Source organism: Pleurodeles waltl, chromosome 1_2 (assembly GCF_031143425.1).
Source record: "Pleurodeles waltl isolate 20211129_DDA chromosome 1_2, aPleWal1.hap1.20221129, whole genome shotgun sequence".
Lineage (NCBI taxonomy): Eukaryota > Metazoa > Chordata > Amphibia > Caudata > Salamandridae > Pleurodeles > Pleurodeles waltl.
This window is the reverse complement of record NC_090437.1, coordinates 672,732,403-672,755,888: the sequence shown is the minus strand read 5'-3', so window position 1 is coordinate 672,755,888 and position 23,486 is coordinate 672,732,403. Positions and strand designations below refer to the sequence as shown.

Sequence of the window (23,486 nt, the reverse complement as noted above, 5' to 3'; positions counted from 1 at the left end):
AATAATTCCCCTTGTCAACTTACATTTACCCCGTTCTTCAGGAGGTCCTGTGGTCTTATGTCTTTGCTGGATGGATGGCCAAGGAGTTGCCAGAAGACATCGAGTGGGCAGCATGGAGAATTCTATGTTGCAGGGAACTCATAGAAACTCTAACACCCTAGCCTTTGAAAATTACTTTTTCCAAAAACCTCAACTAGAATGAAACCTCCCACTGATGGTGAGGGCGAGCAGAAGCTTAGTGGCCCAGATGGAAGTGATGACTCATGTTGCTGAATGTCGCAGACTTTGTTTTTCTACTGCCCTTTCCTGATGTCTTAGTTAAAAACCATGTTAGCCTTTTGATGCCCGTGAAAGTAATATTGAACCTGGTATCTAGAACAAAAGGAACAGTTCTTAGAAGGTAATGGGCATTCTTGTGAACCTTAAAAGTCTGATGAATTATCTTGTTTAGTTGAGGCTGAATTAAATTCTTGCGCAAAAATGTAGATCTCTGAAAACTGTTGACATTCAGATTTTTTAAACATACATGGAATCTGTCTGTAGTTCAATCTTAGAAGCTGTAAACAAGCACTCCTTCTTGTAGAGTTGACGAAAGAACTTTGAGTTCTATGACTAGGGACTGTGTTGCATATGTTACATCGGCCCGTATGGGGAAAATTATCCAAAATTAGTTAGGTCATAGTCCAGTGCATATTCCTATGTTGGAAATGTCCCCTCTGCAGGGTCACCCCCAAACTTTTTACCTTCCTCCTTTTCTTTTTCTGAGCTCATTTTTGCTGTCTTTAGGACTCTGGGCACCTTAACACTGCTAACCAGTGCTAAAGTGCATATGCTCTCTCCCTACAAACATGGTAACATTGGTTCATACCCAATTGGCATATTTGAATTACTTATAAGTCCCTAGTAAAGTGCACTACATGTGCCCAGGGCATGTAAACTGAATATTACCAGTGGGCCTGTAACACTGGTTGTGCCACCCACATAAGTAGCCCCTTAACCATGTCTCAGGCCTGCCATTGCAAAGCCTGCTTGTGTAGTTTAGCTGCCACTTCGATTTGGCATTTAAAGGTACTTGCCAAGCCTCAAACTCCCCTTTTTCTACATATGTCACCCCTAAAATAGGCCTATCTAACCCATAGGGCAGTGTGCTATGTAGGTAAAAAGGCAGGACATGTACATGTGTGTTTTATATGTCCTGGTAGTGTAAAACTCTTAAATTCGATTCCACTACTGTGAGGCCTGCTCCTTTCATGGGCCAGCATTATGGCTACCCTCATATAAAGTTTGAGTGGTAGATTCTGATCAGAAAGGGGTAACCAGGTCATATTTAGTATGGCCAGAATGGTAATACAAAATCCTGCTTATTGGTGAAGTTGGATTTTATATTACTATTTTAGAAATGCCACTTTTAGAAAGTGAGTATTTCTCTACACTTAAAATCCATCTGTGCCTTACAGCCTTTCTCCAATCCACTTCTGGCTGGGCTGGTTGACAGCTCCCTTGTGCATTTCACCCAGACAACCACAAACACAGGATACTCAGTCACACCTGCACTCATGTGCATACTGAATGGGTCTTCCTGGGCTGGAAGGGTGGAGGGGCCTGACACTTAGATTTCAAAGACTAGTGGCCTGCCCTCACACAATGGACTGCCAAACCCCCTACTGGGACCCTGGCAGACAGACCTGTACTGAAGGGGGACCTTGTGCACTTCAAAACCACTCTTTAAAGTCTCCCCCCACTTCACAGCCATTTTTGGGTATATAAAATAGGTCCCTGACCCCACCAAACGAGACACTTATGTACCATATCCTGCAGCCTATAAAGAGGAGCTGCCTGGCTGCCCAAAGGACTCATCTGGACTGCTGCCTTGCTGTTGCCCTGCTTCCTCACTGGCGTCTGACTTTGCTAAGAAGTGCTCTCCAAGGGCTTGGATTGAGGTTGCCTCCAGTTTTCTGAAGTCTCAGGGCCAAAAAGACTTCATCTCTTCAAGGAAACTACTTGTGCGCTGAAAATCGACACACGGCCTGCCGGATACAACACATAGCTTGCCCTGCAATGAGAAAATTGCTGCACAGCCGAACCGGAATGACGCAGCCAGACTTCCCGAGCGAATATTGAAGCGCCTGCGTTGGGACCAGAAATTTGACGCACGGGTCTGCCGGATCGACTCAAAGGTGAGCCGAAACGACGCAGCCCAACTTCCTGAGTGAAGAATCAATGCTGTGCCCGCCGTGCGACAGAAAATTCAACGCATCTCCTACCGGACGGACGCATCGCCTGTGAATTATTCCAGCACACCCAGGATTTTACCCTGCATCGTCCCTGGGCGTCCAAAGATCTCCGCATCGCAGTAAGGAACCACGACTGCGCGCAGGAAATTGATGCAAAGCCCCTTGCAGCATGGAAAGAAACAACTCATGGTCTGTGCCGCGTCGGAAAACCCGACACACACCTTATTTTTTTCACACATCCCCTGCATGGTGATTTTCACGCAATCCCAGAACTTTGTGCAAACAAGAGAAAACTGTTGATTTTTTAAAAGATTTAAGACTCTTCTTAACATTGCAAAAGTAATATCTCAACTTATGCTTATTGAATCTTGATCGTTTTGATCTTAATTTAATCAGATAAAACTTAATTTTTCTGTGTGGTGTATTTTTATGGTGTTTTCTCTGTGTTATTGCATGGTTTATTACACAAATACTTTTCACATTGCCTTTTATGTTAAGCTTGACTGATCGGTGCCATGCTACCAGAGGGTGGGAACAGGATAGTTTGGATTGTGTGTGACTTACCCTGACTGGGATTGTGGTCACTTTTTGGACAAAGCTGAATACCTCTGCTAACTAGAGACCCCATTTCTAACACCCTCGAACTAAAATTCTCCAATTATTGAAAGATGATGTCCCTTACTGTGTCATGAATTGGAAGAGAAAAAGCGTGGGTTACTTCCTCCATGGGCAGAAAGTTGAACTTTATATACGGCTGTGAGCTAGAATAAATGTAATTCATGTAATCACACTTTGGAGAAGTCTATGAGGAAGTGAAGGAAGCACAAACTTTGTCTTGTCTTAATCTTTTGAGCTCCTACCCCTTTTGTGGGTGTATAAAACCATTTTCACACCTCCTCTGAGGCAGCTGTTGTTTGTTGCCGCTTGTACACATCTGGGGGTGAAGAACGTATTTAAGAGGCGGCCGCCTTCTTCTTACAACTCCTATCTTTTCCTTAGGAGGAGAGCAGTGAATTTCCACTTCTGAGTAATTCTGGACTTCTTGTCCTCAAACACACACCCACTAACATCTGCTGCCAGCAGCGTTCAAATCTGCTACAGAACATGGAATAACCAAGTCAAGAAAGAGTAGGAAGTGAGTCCCTTTGCATTTCACTTTCTAAAGTTTCACTAGGCCAGTGGTTCCCAACCTGTGGTCCGCGGACCCCCAGGGGTCTGTGACACATTCCCAGGGGGTTCGCAGGCCTGAGCTGGGAGGAAGAGACTTCTCCAACTGGGGCCTCTCAAAAACACATGCTTGTTTTTCTATTCATTACTTTATTTATGCAGCAGTTTAAAAAGCACTACAAATTCATCCACCAGCTTTCAAGCAAAAAATAAGTGTCAACATAACTCATGTGATTAATGTTCCTGCAGGAGAGAGATGGGAGTTTTGACCAGTGGCAGTTTTGACTCATCTAAGGTAGCGCAGAGGGTTAACATGCTTCCTGCAAAGAACGTATATCATGCAAAGAACAGCATTTTATGTGCATCGCACAGTGGGTTACCGCTTTTGTAACAGAGATTATTTTGTCACTGTGCATTTCATAAATCACAATGGTAATGTAGCACAGTGAGTTTATGAACTGCGGTCAAAGAGCTGCATGCAACCTGCATTGCAGAAAATTATGTTTTTACCCAGTCTTTCATTATCCTAATGCTTTGTTAAAAATGTTTACTTGCATAGACATACATTCTTATTATTAAAGTCAACGCTAACCACTGTGTTATGTTCTGAATCCGGAGTTTGCGTGTCTCCAACCCAAGCACTCTTAGAAAATACCTACCAGTATAGATAACATGTGAATCCTACACTTTGTAGTCACTGTAAAGTGCTCCGACACCCTACACTGGTATGATGTGCTATAAAACAAATGAATTACATCTGACAGAGAGGTTATGGAGAGAAGAGAGGCCCTTATGGTTTTACTTCATTTCCCCACCACATTTATATGTGAAAAAGCTTCTCAGATCTTTTGTGCCTAAAAATAGAAACAAATGGCTTGGGAAATGTAGAATCTGACCTGAGGATTCTGTTTCCCTAAATGAAACCAAACATTGAAAAGTTAGTCATCGAGATGCAGTGTCGACCTCACCATTAAAGTTTTTTCCATTTTTTGCATATTTTCAAAATAAAATAATTATATCTTTAGTAATTTGAGTATTTGTTTGGTGTGTTCTCGTTTGTGTATTTTTTGCGAATTACTGTTTTAATTCTTGAAATTTAAATTGTACAAATTTCTTGGGGGTCCCCGGCTTCCAACAGTGATTCAGTGGGGGCCATCAGGAGTCAAAAGGTTGGGAACCACTGCTCTAGGCCATTGTGTGACTGGCATTCTTCCTTGCTAACACCTTGAGATTTGCCAGAGTCTTTATTTGTGTTTTTGAAACTGCACTTGGTCGGTCAGTGGTCTGCACTAAGGAATTGCTTTTTGCTAGAAAAGGCATCTGGGTGTTTTTTACCATTTGAATTGTTCTGCAGCACTCCAAGTCAGCACCGCCTAACAAGGTTAAGTTCCTCTGAAGGGCATCAGAGGAAGAAAAATATAATAATGTCAGCAAAGTACATTTTGTGAAAATTGGACTGATTAATTGAAAGATTTCTTCATTGAAAATTATTTTCTTTTACTGTTAAATGAAGATTGAAAATGAAATGAAAGATGCAATGACTACATGTACCATAATGCTATACGAGTTTACAGAAGACAAACACCTGTGAAAGTTATGTAAGGCTTTGTTTGAGGGCCATCTCAGTATGTCTTTCTGCCAGCTAATGCCTCACTCTCAGCCCACCCTTACTTACAAATGAAGCCCTGATGTGCTGCCTTGTAGCACAATAACGTGTTCCATCCAGCATCTGCTAAGTACCCTGCAGTAGGAATGAGAGGGGAGTATTCCTTCGGAAAAACTAATTCAATACAAGCATTGACAAAACCAGTAACTCTCGGTTTAAGGTCACAACGTACATATAGGCATGCAGAAATTATGTTCCTTTCCAATAGCACATTGAAACCAGAACATTTGATTTTGCTAGTGCTTGATAGTGGTATTAGTGATGCGGTGGTATGTGGAAGTAGTCGTATGTGGTATTGGTGGTGGTTGTATCATTATTATTTGAAGGTGGTATTGGTGGTAGTGTTGCTGGTGATGGTATTGGTGAGGTTGTATTCGTGGTTGTGGTATTTGTAGTCTCACCTGTGCTTAGAAACGTTAGATGTGGTATAAAGTGTTATTGTTTTTATAAGCTATCATTTAGGTAGAACAATGCACATACTTGCACACACTGGGGTACTCACTAGGTCTACTGGACACTGGCGGGAAAGAGACCAGGCAAGGAGTGACATGTCAGGAGACAGCCTCCTTAGAGCAGATGACGTATCGAACCAGATGCTTTGCTCAAATGCCTCAGACTCCACTAAGACAAACACTGACGAGACTGGCCACAGTTTCACAAATTACTAAAGCCTTCTGGGCTTGGGGGATACAAGCCCAGCCCTTAGTGTGGAGGAGTCATTCATCGACTGAGAAGTTGGTGCCGCTACTCTCTAGGATGAAAGGTGAGATGTCCAAGGCTGTGGTGCAGTGTTTGGACCCTTCAAACCAAAAAACATGGTTGAACCATTGATCTTCACAGCCAATAAAGTTAGAAGGTCCTTCAACGAAACATAGGTCATAGTGGAGGGACGAAGGCGTTATAGCCTTTAAACACCTATTAAGAGCTTTTATAGACAGTCTAAAGACATACGGTTGTCTTAACTTTTTTAATCAAACAATATGCACTGTTAAATGCAATGCTTATTGACATTAAAAGATCAACTAGCCATTTTGTTAGAGAAGTGGCAAACAGCAACTGGTTGAGGGTGACAGCAGTGTACCTGCGCCAAACAGATTTTATTTTTTAAGGCATTAAGAGCGTACCCTGATGTGTATATAGCCTTCCAACCGTTAAAGAAGTACTTTTGAGAGAAGCCTCTGCCGATCTGGTTCCAATGAATGACAGAGTTTGGGAGGCTGGTGTGTGCACACGGGCTTGGAGCAATACTTACAGGGTCTGAAGCGGCAAAGGAAACAAGCATTGCCAAAGCCAACACCTATTCAAGAGCTATTAACTTTGCCAATGTGTTTTAGCCAGGTTGTTCACCAGTGTGGCTGCTGTTCAGCATGACTAAAAGTTAGTGGCAGAGAGGAAAGTGTTGTAGAGTGTCTTAGTGTGAAGTGTTATAGAGTGGAGCTGCAGAGTGTTGTTTATGGGAGTAGCATAGGTGAGAGTTGCTTAAAGTGGCATACACTGAAGTGGCGTAGAATGGACTAGTGTGGAGTATATTGGCATATAGTATTGGGGAGTATAGTGGCATAGAATGCAGTAGTATTGAATTCAGCAGCATGGAATGCAGATGCAATAAGTGGTGTGGAGTGGCGTAGAGCAGAGGTGCAGTGGCGCAGGGTAGAGTAGAGTGGCATAGAGTGCAGTGGTTTAGAGTGCAAAGTAAAGTTGAGTGGCATAGTGTGCAGTGGCATGGAGTGGTGCAGAGTAGAGTATAGTGCCATAGTGTGCTTTGGCATAGTGTTTTGTGGTATAGAGTGGAGTAGTGCAGAGTAGAGTGGTGGAGAGTTCAGTGGTGGCGAGTGCAGTGTTGCATAGTAGTGTGTCATAGTGGAGTAGAGTACAGTGATGTAGAGTGCAGTTGGGTAGGGTGCATTGGTGTAGAGTGCAGTGGTTAAGAGTAGAGTGGCATAGAGTGGAATTGCGTGGAGTAGAGTGTACGGGCATAGAGTAGATTGTTTCAGAGTAGAGTGAAGTGGTGTACACTGCAGGGTAGAGTGCAGTTGCATAGAATGTAATGGTGTAGAATAAAGTAGTGTGGAGTGGTAGAGTGCAGTGGTGCAGAGTAGATTAGTGTGGCATACAGTAGATTGCTGTAAAGTGCAGGGGCATAGAGTTGAGTGTTACAGTGTAAAGTGCATTGGTTTAGAGTGTACTGGTGTAGAGTACAGTGGCGTATTGTGGAGCTGTGCAGAGTAGATTGGTGTGGCCTACATTAGAGTGCTGTAGAGTGCAATGGTGAAAAGTGCAGTGGTGTAGAGTGGCAAATAGTGTACTGACACAGAGTAGAGTGTTACAGGGTAAAGTAGAGAATCGTAGCATGAAGTGGCATAGAGTGGAGTGGAGTGGAGTGGTGCAGTGGCGTGGAGTGGTGTAAAGTGAAGTGGTGCAGAATAGAGTGCAGTGGTGTGGCGTGGTGCAAAGTAGAGTGGAGGGGCATAGAGTGAAGTATTATTGGTGTGGTAGCACACTGCCATTACAGACAACACATTTTCAATTGAAATGACCATTACCTTTGCACAAACATACAGTTTTACTAATAAAACTACACAGTGCACATATGAAAATGTGTGGAAATTGCATCACCTAGTGTAATGGTTTGTTTTAATCATATTAAAATATTGGTTTCCAACACACTTCAGAAATAACAAAACAATGTGCTTCATCTGTGCGTTCATAATTCTGATATATACTAAAATTCTTACGCAGTTCATTTAAACTTTGTTGTTTGCTAGAAAAAGACTCCTTCCTACCCCAGTATCCAGCAAGATTGTCACATATATCCTTTCCCTTTGAAGTCAGAGAAAGAAAGTAATCAAGTGCTCTTGGAAGGCAGCGCCTGTCATTTGACCTGAATTTTTGAATGTGCAGCAAATATGACAAGATAAGAACAAGATTTAAAGTCTTGCTAACAGAAAGCAATTTAGTGGAAGGATACAGAAAACATGGTTTAGGCAACAGGAGGGTCAAACTGAACCTGGGGAGCGTAAAGCAAATAATGCCAGCACATGGAAAGCCAGAATGTGTGGACCACAAAGCCAGTGATAATCAACGAGCGGAAGTCATTCCTAAGTCAACTTTCTGAAAGTTTCTATGATGTCCCTAGCAAACTAGACTGCAACCTAACAAAATCAGATGGCCTGACCACAGTATGATTGACCTATAGATGGACAGCCCAGTAGGACAGACATTTTAAGGTTGGTCTCTCACTTTTGTCACAGCAAACTCATTTAAAAAATGCATGCTGCAATGAAAAAATAATAATTTGCTCTATGCATGTGTGACATAAATAATAAAATGTCAGAAAACTTTGATGGTGGAGTGTTCTTTTTATAATGGGGTGGAGCACTACTCTTATTAAAAACTGACCACCTGTGTGTGTTCTGTTTTCATCAAATGTAAATGCTTATTGACAGGCACAAGTCGGGGGTAAACGTGGGTGGACAGTGTCCACCCACTATTTTCCAGAAGTTGGGCCCAGTAAAATATGATTTAATTGTCCCAGTGTACTTTGCGGACACCGGGACACAAAGCAGCATCTGCACGTTGTCAGTTTTCCTTTCACAGCAGCAGCGTGCAGGCAGTGAGGGGGGCATTTATGTTTAAAATTCTTGCTGGGCCCAAAACAAAGACTGAATTTAGTGGACCATCAACTCTCCTGCTGTTTTGAGTGACCTTGGCTGGGAGCTGTCAGAGCCCCACACATAGGTGCCAATGCAAGGTTGAGGAAACAAAGGCACAGATTATCTTTTCACAAGTACTTTAAAGAAGCAACAATTTAGAGGCAAGCTTTTGACTATGTTCAATTGCTGTGCATATGCACACACTTTAAGAATGCTGGATGCATTGGTATGAACGAGTATTTACACACACACAAAAATGTAAATACCACTATTTTTGTAATGTAATTCTTTTATAATGCTACTCATTCCAATTAGGGTGTCTGGGTGCTTTACATCACAGACACACACATTCTGAGTTATCAATAAATCATACAAGTGTCAATGTACAGGGTGTCGTAATTATATTTATATAGCGCTTACTACCCCTGACAAGGCGATGCGGGTACGGAGGTAGTAATTGGACCAAACTGAGTGAATTGCGGCTTAGACTGATAGGATGCAGACGGCCACCTACCCACCAAGGAGTGAGGGGAGAAAGAGAATAGTACCATCCTGCACCCCGGAGGAGCCGAAAAGTGGCTCACCCCAGCAACTGTAATTACCTGCTCAATACAGCGCCATCACGTTTAAATACTGTTTAGCATAAGTTAAGACTGATATGTAGTCATAAAAACAAAATGGTATTACAGAGTTCACATATTAGGAATGTACAGCCATGAAGCGTTAACGTACTTGGTACTGAGACAACTTAATTTTGAATTATAGACATAATGAAAAATTTGATGAAAATCCCAGAACATGTAACAGCTCTATGTGCTATTAACATTGTTGACTATGAACGGGATGGGAGCACGATTATGCCATAATTTTATTTGCATTTGTAAGTCAGCGATTTGTTAATAAAAATATATATAAAAAAAATATATATATACTACCCCTGACAAGGCTTCAATGTGGTTTTCAGCAAGTAGCACTCTACTGCGTAACCCCAAAAGGATTAGTGGTGGATGGGTATAGGGAAATGTGATGTGTTACAGACAGTGAGGATTACCATTTGTAGGAGTCACATGTCCTTCATAGATCTCTGTGCCGTGTTAGAAGGGTTGCAATTTATGAACTGCAGGTAACACAAAGATCTATGCTAAAATCAGTAAGCCACTTACCTTTTTACATAAAATAAAAATCTGTCATCTACATTTACAAGGTGTTCTTAGCAGAAACACATTAACCCTCTATGCCACTTTGAGTCAAAACTGTGATTAGACAAACTTTGATCTCTCCAGCATGTGAATTAACAACCAGAGTTTTTTACCATTACCCCATGAGATTTACTAGACACAGTGATCTCTGCAGCAGTTGCCGTAACGCCAATAAGAGATTTTAAAATGTAGTCTTTGCAACTAATTAACCCAGAACTGATTTACTGTCATGTTTCTCCTTGTTGCCAAATTTTTGTAGCAGTTAAAAAAAGATAGTATGTTGACTGTCAGACTGCTTTCCATTACTCCTTTCCATTGCCACATCTTGATCACAAAATTATAGGTTCCCAAAGTAAAGATTTTCAAATTCCAGCTCTGCTATAAGAATTACGTACATGGCAGTAGTAAAGCTGCAAAGCTGTTTCAACCCTGGGACATAGCTTTAGGTGGTGGCGGGATGGGGTGGAATACCCCTGTAATCATTTTTTAGTCAGGTCTTGGCCTGATAGTGAAAGCGGGATCAACCATGTGCTGCAACAGTGACAACAATGACGTCAAATCACTGCAGAATGAGCATTGGTGGGCGAGCCACTATATTAACAGGGATCACTGACCAAAAGGTCTGGCTTGGCTCTAGGAGCCCTACATGAGCACAGCCATGAAAATATTTGCCCTGTAAATAAAGCTATATAACGTGATAAAGTTGCTTCAAATTTTTTAACAAGTGTATTTTTGTAACATGGTGAAGCTTTTCACCTTAGTATTCAAATTAGATAAATGCAGTTCTATACACTAATAGTTGGAAAACAAGAACTTTTAAATATTGAGGGCTCCTCACATGCTGATTTTGCCTCTAGTGAAATCACACTGAAGTATCCAGAAAAGTTATTTATGGAATGCTTGTGGGTATTTTAGTGGTACAGATTCCAGGGAGACCTAGCCTGTGGTTGGACTGGTGAATATGAGGATGGTTTATATATAGGTATGCCAAGAATAAGAACAAGATAAATATGCTAAATGTGGGTGACAACATTTTGGGGGCATTGTGTGTGTCTGGCTTGTAGCACTCAGTGGTTTATCAACTGTAGTTAGTGAGACGCCAAACTTCATCTCCATTTGGCCTGTTAATCCCTTTTGACAGGGAACTCAATTAACAGGCTTAAGTAGTGATCAGCTTTCATTTGTACTCATGATAGACCTTCTAAAGATGTGTGTGAGGTCTTAAGATGTGATGTCACTTCCTGTTAGGTCATGGGTTGTGATGCCACTTCCTGTAATGTCATGCACGGTCATTCGCCATGATGTGACTTTCATATTGCCTTATGTGGTTAGTCGTCCCCTAACTCCCCCCCTTCTTTTTTTGTGGGCTTGTGCCCTGCTTATTGATGGACAAAATGTAATCCACATCCTCTTTGAGCTAATGGACGCGTGCTTCAACTAATTGCGAGAAGTTCATCTTTGAATACTTGCTTTACAGTGGGAAGGGCCTGCTGCCTTGAGAAATCATTTTGTTCTGCGTCTTTAGACTCGGTTTAGCTCTGACAAGTATCGTTGGCCTAATACTCCGTTCTACCTCTCTATAAATTACAAATACAGACAGCATTTACCTCCTGCGGCTCACGAGCATGCCGCAAACCAAGCTGTTCCTGTTGGAGCCCCCAGCTCCAAGCAAAGTTACTGAAATAGGAACACGAGCCACCGTCACTTTTTTTGTTTTATTTCATGGCTTCCGTCTTGGGACTGGGGGAGGGGATAAAAGGCGACTTTACTTCCAACTTACTCGTTAGAAGAAGAAAGCTCTCACTTGAAGCGCCTTCTTGGCAGATGTCAGTTGAAAGCTCTGCTTCTGCAATATGCTACTGATGTCAAAGCCTGTTGGGTAATTTTAAACAAATGTGTCATGTGTGACATGGAAATACGGCATGGCATACATTAGTGATGTCCCCAGTGTTTGCATCAGGTAGCAGTGCGCCGAGAAGAGTGCTCTTTATCTCTCGGCGCCGCTCTTTGTAGAGCGCTGGGGAGAGGCTGTGGGTGGAAATTACTTCAGTCTGAGGAAGAATCCATTTACAAGATGCGCTCGTCTTACATCCCTCAGACAATCCATTGTCTTACAGAGGCATTTTTTATTAATGTTTTATAAACAGTTTGCAGCATGACAGCCTAACGTCCTCAGCAAATGCATGCACAGTGCGCACTTCCATAAAGGCAAACACCGGCTCCGTAGGCCGCCTTGGATCCTGTCAAGCGTCGGGGACGCAGAGTCGGTGCCTTAGAGCAATGGCATTAATTCCCTTCATTTATTTTGCCTCTGAGGCGAAGTGAGCCCTCGACATACGTTTTCTTAAACGCCCTCATCTTCCAGGATTGGTTTAGGCTGTGGTTTATGGAGTTAAGTTATACGGCGCGTACTTTGTCTAGTACCTTGTGTGAAGCAGGTTAAGACATTTGCATATCGCAGTACGACATTAGTGTGTGCAAGTGATCCGTTTATGGGATTTTTTGATAGGCTGTACATTGGAGAGCGATAAGCATGAGAAAAACATTTGTTCGGGTGAGGTAGATTTCTGGAGATCCTAATATTATCCTATCCGTCAAATCCCTACAGAGAGGAAGTCTGCTGGAACCACTGTCCCAACTATAGAGGGGTCGCTTGTGTATACTGACGATCTAAGTCCACCCATGGTACTTGCATACACCAAGTCTCAAGCACCACCCTGGTGAGCTCAAGGAGGGAAGATGGAACAGGATCACCATATAGTACTCTTTTGATTTTTTTGTAAACCCATCCTGGCCAACTCCAGCTGAAATGCCGATCCTGCCCCCCTCTCTCCCTCCCCCCCATTCTCCACTCAGCCACTCATTGACTACTAGCAGTTGGGCCACCCAATAGTGCAGATGCACATCCACCGTATCTAACCTTCCTACCATGTGGACTGGGTACATTTTCCATATGTTATGCAGAGCAGATGATGCAGCCACAGAAAGGCTCAGATTTGGGCTTGCAGCTGGCACCACCAGATCTGTGGTAAGTGCAAGGTATAATTTTGTATGACATAAAGTAGAAGAGGGAGGGCAATCATCTTAAATAATGCGGTGAGGCCCAAGGTATTAAGTGGCAGCTTCATCCAGCGATTGAGGTTCATAGTTAAGCGGAAAAACAAAGGGCAGCTATTCAAGCTTCCAAGTAAGACCTTGGTACCAAGGCCACAGATTTGCCCATGTATTGAAAGCTCAGACCACGCACCGCTAGCAGCAGCGGCCATTAAGCCTCTGTCAGCGGCCCCCATAGGGCAACCAAAACCGATTTGGGCCAGTTGATAATAAATACCAAAGCCTCCCCATATAGCTGAAGAATCTGCAGCACTCTGGAGATTGTGTGGACAATGGGCGTGTAATGTAGAGAAGCACGTCGTCGGTGTAGAGTGCAATGTGATCCTTCGTAACCACCCCCCAGTAGAAACCTCACACATGGGCTTCACAGGGATCCCACCTAGCCAACCAGTCGATCACCATCGCAAACAAGAGCTGGGACCGAGTTATCCCTGGCGGGTGCCTCAACCAATCTTAAATTAGGCAGATAAAGCACCATTGACCCGCACTTGAGCCCTAGGGTTGGAGTACAGCAACCGCACAAATGCGTGAAATCGAGGACTCAGCCCCACTCAGATTAGCACTTCCTCGAGGAAGGCCCAACTCACCGAATTGAAAGCCTTTTCAAAGTCTAACAGAAGAAGAGTTGTAGTGTCCCCTAGTTGAGAAAGCAGCACGAGTGCCAAATGGACTCTGGGCAGGTAATGACACGTACTTCTGTGGCGCATAAACTCACACTGGTCCGGGTGCACCAGCTGTGGAAGGATCATACACAACCAGTTCACTAACACCTTCGTGAATATTTTCACCTCAGAGTTGATAAGTGAAATCTGGCGGTATGATCCACAATGGTCAGCAGGCTGTCCTGATTTAGGGAGTACTACTATGGTCGCCAGATCAAGTTCAGGGGGAAAAGGTGCCTTGGCAACTACCTCCCAGTAGAGTTCAAGAAGATGAGGCGTCAGGTGTGCTTGAAAACATGTATAGAACACCATGGGGAACCCATCTGGGCCCGGAGTTTTCCCAGAGTTCAGATTGCAGAGGCCCAGAGCATTTTCCTCAAGTTCCAGAGAGCGGTCCAGTTCCTCCCTGTCGCTCGCAGAAACTGGGCACGGTGGTATCGAAGACCAGGGGGTGAGTTGCCTCCTTAGGAGGCTTCTCCTTAGGCACGTACAGTGTTTCATAAAATGCTGCCCCTATATCCTTGGCCGTTTCTGCCACACCCCCACATTAGATTGGATAGCAGGGGCCACCCCCCTTGTTGCCAACCAATGCAGAAGTTTTCCTGACTTGGCCCTCCAATCATGCACCCTGCAAGTTGAGGCCATCCAACACTGCCAGGCCTCTTCAAGTGCCAGCTGCTGGAGCGACCTCTGTGGCAGAGCCAGGTGGTGTAAGTCCACCTTGTCCATATTCACATAGCCTCTGCATTCCAAACCCAGGATAGTGGATGCCAGCTCAGTGATTTGCTGCTACTGAGCCCACTCTTGCCCCTTCAAATCTGACCGAGCCACTCCATTCAAAACTGCCTTACTAGCCACCCATAGGGTTCACACTGAGTTCACAGTGCCCTGGTTAAGGTCAAAGTATCCCCCCACCTCTTGGGTTAGGAAGTCTTTGAAATCCAGCTGTTGTAGGAACCAGACATTAAGTCTCCACACCAGTCAAGGCCCAGCTGGTTGCCTACATACAGAGTCATCGGAGCTTAATCCGAAATCTCTATGGGCAAGATATACAATCAAGGTGTTCCAGACAGGTCTGATGCAGGAAGCAGGATAAGATCAATGCCAGACAGAGATTTATGCACTGCGGAGTGGTGGGTGTGAGCTGAGATCCCAAGGTTCCATGCCCTCCATGCATTGCAGAGGCCGAGGTCTTCCAACCTGCTATGCAATCCCCTGCTCTCCCTTCCCCTAGATGCAACCAGCCCTTTTGAATCATCATGGACACCATAATGCCGTTAAAATCCCTGCCAATAAATATTGTGCTGTGGTGGAGTCGAAGAATCTGTGTTCACAGCTCCTAAGATAAGGATAGATTTTAAATCCGCAATCTGTATAATGATGACAATTAAGTTTCCTTGAGATAATTAGTGTCCTGTAGCCTGCTTTCTTTTTGCAGATCACTGACAGAATATTGGAACCAAAAATATCACATGAACAGAATATCGTGTCCAAAATATCGAGGACCAAAATATTGCGAGAATATTCTATCTAAACATCCTTCATCTTTCCATAAGGGCAGCATTTTGCCTGTACTGTCATAGAATGGGTCTACATTTTCTTCACTAGATCTTTTTCTGAATGCAACATTTTGTAAATTCTGATAACCCAACAGATTACTTTCTGATACCCATCACAAGACACAAATGTTTTAAGCTTCTTGAGTGGCTTAAGAATATAATGGGAGTGTAGATATAGTGGGCATCAGTTAGTGTCAACTGCAATTTACCACAATTAGCCCTCCGCCACCACTTGTAATGAGCGTGGAGTGCCAATGCTTCTTTTACTATTGCTGCACATCATGGAAATTGCATATTGCCACTGAAGCACATTTGCTTAGGGTTGTGCCTCATTCAATTGTATTTTTCCACTGATGGTTCAATCCTCTCACTAATTATGTAACTAAAGGCCAAAGCATGGTCTAACTTTTGCCAGCGCTGGTGGTGGTCTGCTGCCGGTCCTATCGAGACCACATTGGATATGGGATGGTAAATGTAGACTGGCTACACCTCCTGGACTGTGCATAGGGTAAAAAATCCTTATGGTGCAGTTTTTCTGCACATCCAGCGAATAGAAATTATGTACTCTATTCTTCTGTGGTGGGCCATACTGCCCTACAGATGAAAATGCAGTTCTTCCTCCTCTGCACAGTATCTTACACAGTAGGACCTCACGTGCCTTGGAGCAAATGCTTGCCAAAGTAAATGATTAGGTTTCTTCTGCTGAAAACGACGTCCTATGACCTAAAATTCCATCAGCATTCTCCTTTACTGTGGATGTTTATTTTACGGCTTGTTTTATGGGTTATGGTTGGTTGCATCTTTCGCAATACTGTTATAGTCCTGAATGTGACTTAACCTACCATGGTAACTGTTTTGAGTTTTTTAGATAGATTGATCTGCTTTAGAATTGTATTTTTTTCTCTAGCTTCAGTTTGTACCAGTTGGTTCCAGTCTTAACTAGGTGCCTCACAGGTGGTGGTACACTTTATATTGCTATGAATGTGCATCCACACTACTAGAGGTGCAAGTTCTGGCCTTGGAAGGAGGGGGATCCCTGCCTGCATTTCCCCTCTTTTCTGAGTCCTCGAGGGCCCGCTAAGTGAATCAGCACATGCTGCTGTGAGGGAGAAGGCTCGGGGCTTAGATTGGGCCTCAGTGCCTCCTGAAGGCTTCCAGCTTGTTTTGTCCCACGCCCACCCTTCTCTGTGATTTGGTTGTCGGTGGGTGGAGGGAGAGCCATCCCTGCTTGCTTTTTCACTCTTTTCCAGAGTCTCTAAGGGTTCTCTGTCTGAACAGGTGCAGGCCCCTGGCGAAGCAGAGGTAGCCAATAGGAGTTAGCATTGGAGGCGGAAATGGGGCTATGTAAGCTGAGCAGCATAGCAACATCTGTTTGCCCCCCAAAAGCCGCCATAGTGTTTCTCCGCTTCCCACGTTTCCCTGTGATTTGGTTGGTCCGTGGGTTGAATATTTGCTGTGAGGACAATGCAGGACTTCTGCAGTAATGATGGAATTTAAACTGCTAACTTTATCAGTATTTATGGAATTTATTTGCCTGCAGTTGTAAGTGGGGGTTCGTTTGAATTTAAGGTTGAGCTCAGACTTTCACCTCAGGGCTATGCTACCAATTTTATTTCTGGATTAGATAACAGTCTTCTATCATAAGCAACTGGAATGCAGTCCATTAATGTATAATAGCCCCTTTGTTAACCCCATTTATTAATTCAGTTGATCAGGTCTTGAATATTCGTATATGTCACTTAAACATGGCTACAACCTTCGCACCCTTTAATAGACTGTTCAGTCAAAGCCATAATTACCCATTGATCCAAGTATGCCAACAGAGAGACTTGAGGTTTTTTTTTTATTGAGTAGTTTAGGAGAGTACAATTAAGGCAGATTTTTTCTTTCTTCAGGGCGGTTCTTTCTCTCCATTTCTTTTACATATACTTCCTGGGTAAACAGGTGGCGTAGTAAATAGCGAAGCCATCCGTTCATTGAACAAGGCATCAATCTGATACCTCTGTTCCCAACTTAGAACACGAAAAGCAATTTCCAAATCTAACGCCATGACCGGTTGCACTATGGGCACCTTAGACTGCTTTACCATCATTGCCTCCTGCTCACTTATATTTCAGACAAGAGGGTCTGCCTGCTCTTTGGCCTTGATACCGCCATCTCAAGGGAGTTGAGAAGTTCGAAGATCATGTAGTTCTGTCTAGGTTGCTGTATTGCGATAGACTAAGAGAGAAGCTCCTGCATACTAGGAATCCAACCCCACATCTAAGATGAGCTTTGAACATCTAGTTGCGATCCACCAACAAAAATGTGTCTGACATCTGCCAGGGCGTTTTTTGTTCCATCGCCTGTAGTTGTTTTCCGGGACATAGCGCAAGTTATATACTGATACATTTATTTATGAGTAACATGCTGAGATGTTAATTACTTTGTGTGGTTAAAATGTTATATTTAAAAAATGATATTAAGAAATTGACTAAATGCTTTTACTTGTGGCTCCGGCACAGTGGTGATGAACTGATTTGTCCAGGGTCATGCAGTGGGGTCAGACAGTGAGCATTGTACTATAACTAATTTCTGGATCTGCTGTTAGTATCTTAACAGCCAGACTAGTTCGTCTCATTGAGTGTTTAAACCCACTTTCACTGAAACTATAGTAGAACAACATGGAAATAGTTATTGCAGTGTCGCTTGTATTTTGTTATGCTACAAATATTTCTAGAGCGCACGTTCACCAGATCGGTTTCTTGGCGCTGAGGTAATTAAAACATATTATGCAACAGCTCATTACCCATGTGCCAGCCTGAAAAGCCACATCTTTAGGAGTTTCCTAAATGCATTGTCACAGGAAGTGAGCCTGATTTTCGATGGAAAAGCATTCCAGAAGCGGTGAGCCAGTACCGCAAACCTGAAGCCACCTGTTGCCTTTTTGTTAAAGGTGGGGATGGTAAGAAAATTAGCATGTGAGGACCTCAAATTACAGATAGGGATATGTTTGTTTATGGGCAGATACAAAAGTGGGAATGCCAATCTGGAGTGATTTAAAAATGAGGCATCCTGCCTTGATTGAGCGCTGTTCTACAGGCAGCCAGTGCAAGTTGCTCACTAAGTAGGTGATGTACATTTACAGGGTTAGTGGAACAACAGCCTAGCTGCTTGGTTATGGACCAATTGGAGTCGGTGGCTTAGACACTTAGTGAGACCCAGATACAGGGAGTTAGCATATTCTAGTCTAGAATGGACAAGTGCAATGACCACCTGCGTAAGAGCCTCAAAAGATAGAAGTTTACTGATCTTTCTGATTTTCCTAAGTTGCAAAAAGAAAACATGAGGGAATCACAGCCCCTAATTGAGGTTTCATGGTCAGATTGGCATCCATTAGAACTCCAAGGCTCTTAACTGAATTCTTGGGCTGAGGGGGAGAGCCCATGGTTGCAGGCCAAATTGTAGGTTAAATCAAGCTTATTTTTGATCATTACAATCTCCCTCTTGTCCGAATTAAGCTTAAGCTGATTGCCATTCATCCAATCACGAATAAATAGCATTGTTTTGGAAAGAGGTTGCACATTCCGGGGAACTGTCAATGGTGAAAATCAGTTGCCAATCATTGGCATAATTATAAGTCTTGACCCTCCTTTGATTCAGGGAGTGTACCAACGGGCATATGTATAAGTTACAGAGGTAGGGGGACAAAGACAATCCCTGAGAGATACCACAAGAGAAACTGCCTAGACAAGTATAAAGAAGAGAGCCTGACTGCTTGCAAACGGTCCTTCAAAAAAGGACTCCACACAGTCTTGTGCAGTGCCCCACAGACCTGCAGCTTAGACCCGGGTGACAAAAATATCATGGTCGACCATGTCAAAGGCCACCAAAAGATCAAGAAGCACCAGCGCCTGAGTGGTATCCCTGTCAGCCACCTCACGAAGATCGTCCACCACTGAGAGAATATCTGTCTCTTGGAAAGGGCAGGTTGAAAGCCTGCTTGGTGGCGTCAAGAACATTTGTTGACTCCACAAAAAAGCAGATACTTTTGGCTACCTGGGCCTCAAGTACTTTAGCCAAGTAGGGAAACAAGGATGTTGGACAATAATTTTTCAAAATGGAAGGGTCATCACCAGCTTTCATTGATAGAGGGATGACAATTGCCTCGTTAAAGGAGCTGGGAACCTGGCCACTATTTAGGGAGGTGTTGCGAAAGGCAAGGGCTAACAAGGAAAACTAGAGAAAACAGCTTTTAGGACCTCAGGTGGGCAGGGGTCAATTGGGGAGCTTGATTTTAGTTCAGACAGGAGGTCCAAAAGCTGCACTTTACTGATAGCAGGCAAAACAGACAACATGGCTGAGTTGCGATCTGATGTAGAGATGGTTTGAACAGAAGGACAAGGAGGGATGCTAACTTTGATGTTAGTGATCTTATCAATGAAGGAGGAGTTCAGGGCATCACATAAATTCTGCGAAGGCGTGATTGTGAGAGTCACTTTATCAGGATTGCATAAGTCATCCACAGTTTAAAAAATGTCCTTAGACCTGTTAGCTGAGGTAGTGATTTTATCTGAAAAAAGAGGATTCAGCTTGTATAATGAGCTTTTTTTGTTGTTTTGAAAGTGACAGACTGCTTTTTCATCAGAGGAATAGTTTTTCCCCAATCTGGCACTTCGAAGATGAGCATGAGAGTCACTAGCATTAGTCAGCCAATTTAGGATACCCTCCTCCAATATATTGGGCAATTTTTAGTGTCAGGCAAAGAGTTAGTCAGGAAGCTACAAAATGAGACGATATTGACACAAGCCCAGTTTCTGGAAAATTTGTCAGCTATGGCTTGAGGTTGGATCACATCCGTTAGAAAGAATCCAATTATAAAAAGGTCTGACCATATACCTTACAAGACAACTCTAGGAGAAACTGAACAGTTGGTAGTCCAAACTTGGTCTAAGTTGTGGCCCTTGTAGTGAGTGGATGAAGAGACATGGATAACATTTAAACTGCAAATCAGATCAGTGAAATGACCTCCGGTATCCTCACTTGCCCAGTAATAAAAATCACCCATGATTAATATCTGTGCAAACTCAATAACAAATGACGAAAGCTGTTTCACGGTGGCCTGAGGAAAGTACGGCATGTAACCCAGAGGTCTAAAAACTAAAACGCAAATTAGAGGGGAGGTAGACAAATCGAGTTTGATTATGAGACTATCAATCTCTGCAATATCAAGGGTGTAAGGCTGGGCAACTTTTTAAAATACAATAGCTATTCCAGTGTGGATGGGTGTGTGGATTTGTATGTTTCAGGTGCAAGGTGTTAGCACTACTGAGTTAAGTCTCAAGTAGTAGTGCAAGCTGTTTGACATCAGGTCCAGTGTGCCATTTGTTGTGATGCACTAGGATCCCGATTTATGTGCTTGAATGGAAAGTACTCTGCATGGTTTGCTCCTCTGCCCTGTTTTCTTTTTGCAATCTGTATTTTTAATCTTTACCCTAGTGAACACAGCAATCATGCAAGGCTGCTCAGAGTTTTGTTGTTAAATGGGCTTCCCTGGGAAAGGGCTTTTCCGATCGAGGGGTTACCCAGCGTGGACCCCACTTTAAGAGTCAGTCCTGTCCTCCAGCTCAGCTTCGTGGGAGTTTGTGGTCCAGTAGCACAGTGGGCCCAGGACATCAGTGATAAACGACTCCAGTTGTCACAATAGAAACACAATAATTTCCAATTGCGCTAGGGCCACCTAAGCCAGGTCTGAGGTGTTGAGAACAAACTTTTAGTTCTCTTGCTTGGCTATTAAAGCAGATTTGTTTTCCTGGTACGTTTTTGCACGACCATGTTTAAATAATTTTCAGGCTAGCTCTGTTTTCTGCCACGACCCAAAATAGCAGTGTCTCCCCTTCGTTTCTGTAGTCCTTCTACACCAGGAAAATACCCGTCAGTCTCTTGCGTTTTCTGCAACTGATGATATCTTTTGTTTAACCCTTGTAGAAGATATTTGAGAAGTTTAGTCTTTGACTGTAGACCCTCCCTCACGAATTCTGAATTAGATTACTAAAATGGACGAAATGTACTTGGATTTGAGGGGCTAAATTAAATTTCTCCATGTGAAGCCTGATACCGGAGGTTTTAATGTCAGTATGTGGTCTGATTGTACTCCTAGAATTTTTTTCCTGTGAGAAATTATAAGGCACGGAGACCAAAGACGGCCGGTAAAGGATTAGTGTTTGAGGAGGGGATTCTCTGCTCTGCTTTCATTACATATTATTTTGGTCTTCTTTTTTTTCTTTTTTTTGTTGTTTAGCTTGCGCCACCTTTCACCAATTGAATTATTTTAAGTGTATTCATACACCTTAGAATTTGAAAAGCGGGAACAATCCATCCTGACCTATATCCCCAGAATATGGCAAAAATGTTGACTGTTGCCAATGAATTGTGATAAGTAGAGGTCCTGGAACTATGAAATGCTGTATTGCAGATCTTTGTGGTAACAGTCATTTGGTTTATGGTCTGTGTTCCCTCTGGTCCATGATAGCTTGGTGGAAGCAGGCTTAAAGCCAGAGGTGACCTGGTAAGCTTCAGTATAAAGCACACACTAGAGTTATGAAAACGTTTTGCCAGGAGAGACTTGTTGTTAGTCTCAAGCTGAATAGGACATCTTTGGGGAATCTGCAGCAGAATTACAAAACTGATGGTGCGTCCTGCTTTCAAAGTCTCTGGTGCAACTCTCAGTTGAATTCCGATATAACTGAGAAATTGCAAACCCGAAATTTTCTGAATTTAGGTGTGAGAATTTGTCAGAACTAAGATTGGAGTAAATAACAGTATTTTGTTTTGGGAACTGTTTGTTATATGGTATAATTTTCCACGTCATACAGATTAGATTTCTTGGAACCTACAATAGAAATGGTTGTTTGTAGTGTAGTGTATAATTGTCAGTCCAGGAGCAGTCTCCCTTTTTTTCAATGTTTTTGAATTGTGTGAACAAAACGCTAAGTTCAGTGCCGGGCTGCCACAGGAGCCCTGGCAATTTTGTCACACTTGCCCTCTATTCGGGGGGGAGGGAGCATGGTGGACGAAGCTCTGCTGCGTCTGTTCTTTTGTTACTGGGGGGCAATATTGCAGCAGTGCTGTAGAAGAGGGCCCCCACTGCTGAAAAACCGGCCCCACCCTTCCAGCCCACTTGGGAAACACCCGATGCCCGCTACGGCCAGTCCTGCCCTGGTTATGTACATTGTGTACAAGCATTCAACTTTTCCGTATGACCCTTTAAAGTCAATCCTCACTTTTTATGCTGGTGGCCTAAAATTAACATACACGCATCCTCATTAGTGTATTTTTGCACTATAGCACTCAAATCATGTTTGAGGCTACCACTAAGCTTGCTTTTTTCTGCCAACAGGAATTCCGATGCTGAAGATTGTGTTTGCGGGTTACGAACATCTCTCCTTAATCTCAGTACCTTTACTCATCTATCACCCAGCTCAGATACTTCTTGGAAGCGTGCTAGTACCAACAATAAAATCCTGGATGGTTTCCAGACAAAAGGTAAGCTGCTTTTGAGGAATTACCATCCACGGTTCATGTGTTTTGGTGCAGATGTTTGTGTGGTTTCTGAAAAAGTGAAAACGAGTAGTAGTAGCAGTGGTGTTAAGATCAATGTTGTGTTCAGGAGTGCAGTAAAATCTTCCAAGGCCCTGATTGTAAGGGGTATGTAAAATTCTGATCCCTGCACAAAGATCTGTTTGTGCAGGAATCCAGTATGTGAGTTGTGCAGTAAACACCATGTTCCCCCATTTTCTTCAAGTAGATTTTGGCAGCTCAAACCTGCTTAAATGTTTCAAAGGAAGGTCTGGGTGTATATACAGAAACAAGCAGAATTATGTGGGGAAAGCAGCGATTCTGCATGTACAGCCTCATTTCCCTAAACTTGTAGTCTGAAGTATTTAATGGTCCCGGTTTTTACCCTACCATATCCCAACCCACCTACATACGGTAGGTATCCTTATGGGGGCTTTTTAGTGGGAGCTGGATCAGTGGGCAGGCTGGAGTTCATGGGTCCTTGAGTTGGCAACAGGTGAAGATCTGTCCCCCCGCAGAAAAGTTACATTCTGATTTAGGACTCCTTACAGGTCAATCTGCAATATCTTGGCAAGAGTATGCAATGAATAGTGATTCCAGCGATGTAAGTGTTGTGCACCTGGGTTTCCAGAAAGCAAGGATACACGAAGCGGATATCCACACCCCTTACATTCA

The 23,486-nt window shown here is 43.2% G+C and overlaps 1 protein-coding gene across 1 annotated transcript in view; it reads left to right on the top strand.

Moving 5' to 3' along the window:
- SLC10A7 (solute carrier family 10 member 7) overlaps positions 1 to 23,486 on the top strand; it is a 661,109-nt gene that overhangs the window by 618,154 nt on the left and 19,469 nt on the right. The window contains exon 11 of the mRNA XM_069242617.1: positions 22,633 to 22,778. Within this exon, the coding sequence (XP_069098718.1) occupies positions 22,633 to 22,778 (146 nt within the window). The remainder of the gene's footprint in view (positions 1 to 22,632; positions 22,779 to 23,486) is intronic.